General features: G+C 45.0%; 1 protein-coding gene across 4 annotated transcripts in view; it reads left to right on the top strand.

The window, feature by feature from the left end:
* Window positions 1–8,711, top strand: part of SH3BP2 (SH3 domain binding protein 2) — a 159,367-nt gene extending 150,656 nt beyond the window's left edge. For all 4 annotated transcript variants that reach the window (XM_038745231.1, XM_038745233.1, XM_038745232.1 and 1 more), the window contains 3 exons: window positions 177–258; window positions 3,568–3,627; window positions 8,485–8,711. In XM_038745231.1, the coding sequence (XP_038601159.1) occupies window positions 177–258; window positions 3,568–3,627; window positions 8,485–8,622 (280 nt within the window). In that variant the 3' untranslated portion in view covers window positions 8,623–8,711. The remainder of the gene's footprint in view (window positions 1–176; window positions 259–3,567; window positions 3,628–8,484) is intronic.
* Window positions 8,712–8,923: the final 212 nt, after the last annotated feature.

The following is an 8,923-nucleotide window of genomic DNA, read 5'->3' on the forward strand; positions in this document are numbered from 1 at the left end:
CTCTGAGCCTTAGTTACCTCATCTGTAAAATTGGGATTGACTGTGAGCCCCACGTGGGACAACCTGATCACGTTGTATCACCCCCAGCGCTTAGAACAGTGCTTTGCACATAGTAAGCGCTTAACAAATGCCATCATTATTATTATTATTATTACCTTAAACATTTTTCTTTTCAGGATGTTCAAAGCCACCAACGCCCAAGGGCAGCCCCAGAACGGACTCTATTGCATTAGGAATTCTTCAACCAAGTCCGGCAAGGTGAGTGGCCTTCCCCACGCCCAGGCCTCGCCGTTTCACCCCGTCTGCCCCGAGACCGCTCGGACAGAGGAAACGAGGGCTATCTGATGCCCGCCCCTCCCCGATCCTCAGCAGAGATCAATCAATCAATCAATCAATCGTATTTATTGAGCGCTTACTGTGTGCAGAGCACTGGACTAAGCGCTTGGGAAGTCCAAGTTGGCAACATATAGAGACAGTCCCTACCCAACAATCAATCAATCAATCAATCGTATTTATTGAGCGCTTACGGTGTGCCGAGCACTGGACTAAGCACTTGGGAAGTACAAGTTGGCAACATATAGAGACAGTCCCTACCCAACAATCAATCAATCAATCAATCGTATTTATTGAGCGCTTATGGTGTGCCGAGCACTGGACTAAGCGCTTGGGAAGTACAAGTCGGCAACATCTAGAGACGGTCCCTACCCAACAGTGGGCTCACAGTCTAAAAGGGGGAGACGGAGAACAAAACCAAACATACTAACAAAATAAAATAAATAGAATAGATATGTACAAGTAAAATAAATAAATAGAGGAATAAATATGTACAGACATATATCCATATATACAGGTGCTGTGGGGAAGGGAAGGCGGTAAGATGGGGGGATCATCATCAATCGTATTTATTGAGCGCTTACTATGTGCAGAGCACTGTACTAAGCACTTGGGAAGTACAAATTGGCAACATATGGAGAGGGGGATGGAGAGGGGGACGAGGGGAGAGATGCCTCCGATGCCCTCGCTCTTTCTATTGAGCCAGAACTCTCCGCCCCCCCAACTCTTCACCGCTACCTTCGCCCTCAGCGCCGCGGTGAACGATTAGCATTGTCTCGCTCTGTGGTAATGACGGTGCGGTTTTCTGGAAATCAATCAATCAATCAATCGTATTTATTGAGCGCTTACTGTGGGCAGGGCACTGTCCTGAGCGGTTGGGAAGTCCAAGTTGGCAGCATCTAGAGACGGTCCCTACCCAACAGCGGGCTCACAGTCTAGAAGGGGGAGACAGAGAACAAAACAAAACATATTAACAAAATCAAATAAGTAGAATAAATATGGACAAGTAAAGTAAATAAATAGCCTAATAAATATGCACAAACATATGCATATTCATTTATTCATTCATATTTATTGAGCGCTTACTGTGTGCAGAGCACTGTATTAAGCTCTTGGGAAATACAAGTTGGCAACACATATAGAGACGGTCCCTACCCAACAGTGGGCTCACAGTCTAGAAGGGGGAGACAGAGAACAAAACAAAACATATTAACAAAATAAAATAAGTAGAATAAATATGTACAAGAAAAATAAATAAGTAGCATAATAAATATGCACAAACATATATACATATTCATTCATTCATTCATTCAGTTGTATTTATTGAGCGCTTACTGTGTGCAGAGCACTGTACTAAGCGGTTGGGAAGTACAAGTTGGCAACACATATAGAGACGGTCCCTACCCAACAGTGGGCTCACAGTCTAGAAGGGGGAGACAGACAACAAAACGAAATATATTAACAAAATAAAATAAGTAGAATAAATATGTACAAGTAAAATAAATAAATAGCATAATAAATATGCACAAACATATATGCATATTCATTAATTCATTCATTCAGTCGTATTTATTGAGGGCTTACTGTGTGCAGAGCACTGTACTAAGCACTTGGGAAGTACAAGTTGGCAACATATAGAGACGGTCCCTACCCAACAGTAGACTCACAGTCTAGAAGGGGGAGACAGAGAACAAAACAAAACACATTAACAAAATAAAATAAGTAGAATAAATATGTACAGGTAAAATAAATAAATAGCGTAATATATATGCACAAACATATATACATATTCATTCATTCATTCAATCGTATTTATTGAGCGCTTACTGTGTGCAGAGCACTGTACTAAGCGCTTGGGAAGTCCAAGTTGGCAACATATAAAGACGGTCCTTACCCAACAGTGGGCTCACAGTCTAGAAGGGGGAGACAGACAACAAAACAAAACGTATTAACAAAATAAAATAAATAGAAAAGATATGTACAAGTAAAATAAATCAATAAATAGAGTAATAAATCCGTACAAACATATATACATATATACAGGTGCTGTGGGGAAGGGAAGGAGGTAAGATGGTGGGGAATGAGAGGGGGAAGAGGGGGAGAGGAAGGAGGGGGCTCAGTCTGGGAAAAGGGAAGTTGGTCTGCCTATGCTTTCTCTTCGACAACTTACGAAACTCCTGGTTTGTGCTTGCTCACGGTCTCCCGCCCTGAGAAGGCCATCATCCCCCTTTTAGTAATAATAATAATAATAATGGCATTTGTTAAGCGCTTACTCTGTGCAAAGCACTGTTCTAAGCGCTGGGGAGGTTACAAGGAGATCAGGTTGTCCCACGTGGTGCTCACAGTCTCCATCCCCATTTTCCAGGTGAGGGAATTGAGGCCCAGAGAAGTGAAGTGACTTTCCCAAAGTCACCCAGCTGACAGTTGGCAGACCCGGGATTTGAACCCATGACCTCTGACTCCAAAGCCCGGGCTCTTTCGACGGAGCCACGCTGCTTTTCCCAAACGACTCAGGATGGGAGGCGTTCGCGGAATTGGAGCTCCAACCCCTCCCCTGCTCCACACCCGGGGCAAGCCCCCTTCAATCAATCAGTGGTATTTATTGATCAGTTACTGGACTTAGAGCACTGTTCTAAGCACTTGGGAGAGCAAAATAATAATAATGATGATAATGATGGTATTTATTAAGCCCTTACTATGTTCTAAGTGCTGGGATAAATACAAGGTGATCAGGTTGTCCCACGGGGGGCTCACAGTCTCCATCCCCATTTTACAGATGAGGGAACTGAGGCCCAGAGAAGTGAAGTGACTTGCCCAAGGTCACACAGCAGACAGGTGGGATTAGAACCCACGTCCTCTGATTCCCAAGCTCTTGCCACTGAAACATTTCTTTTGTTAGTATGTTTGGTTTTGTTCTCTGCCTCCCCCTTTTAGACTGTGAGCCCACTGTTGGGTAGGGACCATATCTATATGTTGCCAACTTGGACTTCCCAAGCGCTCAGTACAGTGCTCTGCACCCAGTAAGCGCTCAATAAATACGATTGATTGATTGATTGATCGATTCCCTGCCCACAGAGAGCTTGCAGTTGTGTGGCTGAGAGCCTCAGTCAAACCCGGCTGCTTTTTTGGTAACTAGCCCAGCCCCGCTGCTTTCCTGTCTACAGAGAGAGTGCCACTTTCCCCCGGCGCTAAATTAATGCGGGATTTTTTTGTGTGTCTCTTTTTTAAATCAAGGTCCTCGTTGTCTGGGATGAGACCTACAACAAAGTGCGAAATTACCGGATCTATGAAAAGGTGAGTGTGATTTGTGACCCTATTTGTTAAGCGCTCACGGTGCGCCGAACACCGGGCCGAGTTCCAGGAGAGGCGATCGTATATAGTATTCCTGTATATGTGTATATATGCTTGTCCATATTTATTACTCTATTTATTTATTTATTTTACTTGGACATATCTATTCTATTTATATTATTTTGTTAGTATGTTTGGTTTTGTTCTCTGTCTCCCCCTTTTAGACTGTGAGCCCACTGTTGGGTCTCTATATGTTGCCAACTTGGACTTCCCAAGCACTTAGTACAGTGCTCTGCACACAGTAAGCGCTCAATAAATACGATTGATGATGATGATAGTAATAAGAATAATTTGTAATTATGGGATTGGTGAGCGCTTTTTTATGGTGTTGGTCAGATGCTTACTACGGGTCAGGCACTGTTCTAAGCACCGGGGTAGATGCAGGCTAATCGGGTTGGACTCAGTCCCCGTCCCCCGTGGGGCTCACGGCCTTCATCCCCATTTTACAGATGAGGGAACTGAGGCCCAGAGAAGCTAAGTGACTTTGCCCAATGTCACCCAGGGAGGAGAACCCGGATCGTGTGACTCCCAAGCCCGGGCTCTTTCCGCTGGCCATGCTGCTTCCCTACCAATCAGTCAATCAATCGTATTTATTGAGCGCTTACTGTGTGCAGAGCACTGTACTAAGCGCTTGGGAAGTCCAAGTTGGCAACATAGAGAGACGGTCCCTACCCAACAGTGGGCTCACAGTCTAGAAGGGGGAGACAGAGAACAAAATCAAACATATTAACAAAATCAAATAAATAGAATAGATATGTACAAGTAAAATAAATAAATAGAGTAATAAATATGTACATACATATATACAGGTGCTGTGGGGAAGGGAAGGAGGTAAGACGGGGGGATGGAGAGCAGGACGAGGGGGAGAGATACCGGATAATAATAATAATGCTGGTATTTGTTAAGCGCTTACTATGTGCCAAGCACTGTTCTAAGCGCTGGGGTAGATAATAATAATAATTAATAATAATGGTATTTGTTAAGCGCTTACTATGTGCAAAGCACTGTTCTAATCAATCAATCAATCATATTTATTGAGCGCTTACTGTGTGCAGAGCACTGTACTAAGCGCTTGGGAAGTCCAAGTTGGCAACATATAGAGACGGTCCCTACCCAACAGTGGGCTCACAGTGTAGAAGGGGGAGACAGAGAACAAAACCAAACATATTAACAAAATAAAATAGAATAGATATGTATAAGTAAAATAAATAAATAAATAAATAAATAAATGGAGTAATAAATATGTACAAACATATATGCATCTATACAGGTGCTGTTGGGAAGGGAAGGAGGTAAGATGGGGGGGATGGAGAGGGGGACGAGGGGGAGAGATACCAGATAATAATAATAATGCTGGTATTTGTTAAGCTCTTACTATGTGCCAAGCACTGTTCTAAGCACAGGGATAGATGATAATAATAATAATAATAATAATGATAATAATAATCAATCAATCGTATTTATTGAGCGCTTACTATGTGCAGAGCACTGTACTAAGCGCTTGGGAAGTACAAATTGGCATCACATACATATGTGCAGAGCCCTACCCAACAGTGGGCTCACAGTCTAAAATAATAATGGCATTTGTTAAGCGCTTACTATGTGCAAAGCACTTTTCTAAGCTCTGGGGAGGTTACAAGGTGATCAGGTTGCCCCATGAGGGGCTCACAGTCTTCATCCCCATTTTCCAGATGAGGGAACTGAGGCCCAGAGAAGTGAAGTGACTTGCCCAGGGTCACACAGCTGACAAGCGGCAGAGCCGGGATTAGAACCCACGACCTCTGGCTCCCCAGCCCGGGCTCTTTCCACTGAGCCACCCTGCTTCTCTAGATGACCAGATGATCAGAGTGGACGCAGTCCCCGTCCCATACAGGGTTCGCGGTCTGAGAGGGAAGGAGAGCAGGGAGTCCATCCCATTTTCCTGATGGGGAAACTGAGGCCTGGAGAGTTAGTGATTTGCCTCTCTGCTGGTAGCAGGCCACCTCCCAGCCCCTTGAGCTATCCCTCCCTGTCCCCTAGACTATCAGCTCGTTGTGGGCAGGGGATGTTTCTGGGGGGTTTTTTATATAGTAATAATAATAACAATGTGGAAACAACATTGCGTAGTGGATTAAGCCGACGACTGGGAGTCACGAGTTCTAATCCCTGCTCTACCACTTTCACTCATTCATTCATTCAATCGTATTTATTGAGCGCTTACTGTGTGCAGAGCACTGGACTAAGCGCTTGGGAAGGACAAGTCGGCAACATCTAGAGACGGGCCCTACCCAACAGCGGGCTCGCAGTCTAGAAGGGGAAGGCAGGCAACAGTACAAAATACATTAACAAAATAAAATAAATAGAATAGTAAATATGGACAAGTAAAATAGAGTAATAAATCTATACAAACATATATACAGGTGCTGTGGGGAGGGGATGGAGGTGGGGAGGGGGAGAGGAAAAAAGGGGCTCAGTTCATTCATTCATTCAATCGTATTTATTGAGTGCTTACTGTGTGCAGAGCACTGTACTAAGCGCTTGGGAAGTCCAAGTTGGCAACATATAGAGACGGTCAATCAATCAATCAATCAATCGTATTTATTGAGTGCTTACTGTGTGCAGAGCACTGTACTAAGCGCTTGGGAAGTACAAGTTGGCAACATCTAGAGACGGTCCCTACCCAACAGCGGGCTCACAGTTTAGAAGGGGGAGACAGACAACAAAACAAAACAGATTAACCAAATAAAATAAATAGAATAAATATGTACAATCTGGGAAGGCCTCCTGGAGGAGGTGAGCTCTCAAGATCCCCACTTCACAGACTGAGTCGTTCAATTCACTCCTTCAATCGTATTTATTGAGCGCCTACTGTGTGCAGGGCACTGTACTAAGAGAAGAGAAGCAGCGTATTAAGAGAAGCAGTGTGGCTCGGTGGAAAGAGCCCGGGCTTTGGAGTCAGAGGTCATGGGTTCGAATACCGGCTCCGCCACTTGTCAGCTGTGTGACTTTGGGCAAGTCAATTCATTTCTCTGGGCCTCAGTTACCTCCTCTGGAAAATGGGGATTAAGTCTGTGAGCCCCATGTGGGAAAACTTGGTTACCTTGTATCTACCCCAGCGCTTAGAATAGTGCTTTGCACATAGTAAGCGCTTAACAAATACCATTATTATTATTCCCTCCTTCCCTTCCCCACAGCACCTGTATATATGTATATATGTTTGTACATATTTATTACTCTATTTATTTATGTTTTTATTTTACTTGTACATATCTATTCTATTTATTTTGTTTTGTTAATATTTTTGGTTCTGTTCTCTGTCTCCCCCTTCTAGACTGTGAGCCCACTGTTGGGTAGGGACTGTGTCTCTATATGTTGCCAACTTGTACTTCCTAAGCGCTTAGTACAGTGCTCTGCACACTGTAAGCGCTCAATAAATCCGATTGATTGATTGATTCTCTGTGCCTCAGTTCCCTCATCTGGAAAATGGGGATTAAGACTGCGAGCCCCAGGTGGGACAACCTGATCACCTTGTATCCCCCCCACAGCGCTTAGAAGAGTGCTTTGCCCATAGTAAGCGCTTAACAAACACCATCATCATCATTATTATTATGGGTTCAAATCCCAGCTCTGCCAATTGTCAGCTGTGTGACTTTGGACTTCACTTCTCTGGGCCTCAGTTCCCTCATCTGGAAAATGGGGATTAAGACTGTGAGCCCCAGGTGGGACAACCTGATTACCTTGTATCCCCCCCCCCCCCCACCAGCGCTTAGAAGAGTGCTTTGCCCATAGTAAGCGCTTAACAAATACCATTATTATTATTATTATTCCCTCCTTCCCCACAGCACCTGTATATATGTATATATGTTTGTACATATTTATTACTCTATTTATGTATTTATTTCACTGGTACATATCTATTCTATTTATTTTATTCCGTTAATATGTTTGGTTTTGTTCTCCGTCTCCCCCTTCTAGACTGTGAGCCCACTGTTGGGAAGGGACTGTCTCTCTATGTTGCCAACTTGGACTTCCCAAGCGCTTAGTACAGCGCTGTAAGCGCTCAATAAATATGATTGATTGATTGATTGCTTTGCACATAGTAAGTGCTTAATAAATGCCATCATCATTATTATTATTATTACTAAGCCCTTGGAAAGTACATCATCATCATCATCAATTGTATTTATTGAGTGCTTACTATGTGCAGAGCACTGTACTTAGCGCTTGGGAAGTACAAATTGGCAACATATAGAGACAGTCCCTACCCAACAGTGGGCTCACAGTCTAAAAGGGGGAGACAGAGAACAAAACCAAACATACTAACAAAATAAAATAAATAGGATAGATATGTACAAGTAAAATAAATAAATAAATAGAGTAATAAATATGTACAGCCATATATATACATAGATACAGGTGCTGTGGGGAAGGGAAGGAGGTAAGACGGGGGGGATGGAGAGGGGGACGAGGGGGAGAGGAAGGAAGGGGCTCAGTCTGGGAAGGCCTCCTGGAGGAGGTGAGCTCTCAGCAGGGCCTTGACGGGAGGAAGAGAGCGAGCTTGGCGGATGGGCAGAGGGATTGGGGGCATTCCAGGCCCGGGGGAGGACGTGGGCCGGGGGTCGATGGCGGGACGGGCGAGAACGAGGTATGGTGAGTACAGTTCGGCAACAGATAGAGCCAATCCCTACCCAACACTTGTCTGCTGTGTGACGTTGGACAATCAATCAATCAATCAGTCGTATTTTTTATTATTATTATTATTATTATTATTATTATTATTATTATTATTATTATTCACACCACTTTGGGGCCTCGTTGCAGGACTCTAAATTTTACCTGGAGGGAGAACTCCTGTTCGTCAGCATCGGCAACCTGGTGGAGCACTACTATACCCACGTGCTGCCCAGCCACGACTGCCTGCTCCTCCGGCATCCCTACGGCTACGCCGGCCCCAGGTGACCCCGCTTCCCGGCCTCGACCGCTGCCTCGGAAGCAACCCGGACGCGACCGGAGCTCGGTTCCGCTGTATTTTGCACACCGGGAGGAGACCCGATCTGAGGGTCCGCTCACCTTGGAACTGGATCGGCAGCCCCCCCCGGACGGACTGGGGCTACCGGGAGCCGTCCAGCCGCGGTAGGCGTCCACACAGCCCGCGCCTGCCGCTGAACGCCACTTCCCCGACGGCTGGGCCTGGTGGAGGGGGTTGGAAATAAACAGAGCACCGGCTGGGAGAGATTGGCGTCGTGACCCGTGACCCCGG

This window comes from Tachyglossus aculeatus, chromosome 4 (genome assembly GCF_015852505.1).
Source record: "Tachyglossus aculeatus isolate mTacAcu1 chromosome 4, mTacAcu1.pri, whole genome shotgun sequence".
NCBI lineage: Eukaryota > Metazoa > Chordata > Mammalia > Monotremata > Tachyglossidae > Tachyglossus > Tachyglossus aculeatus.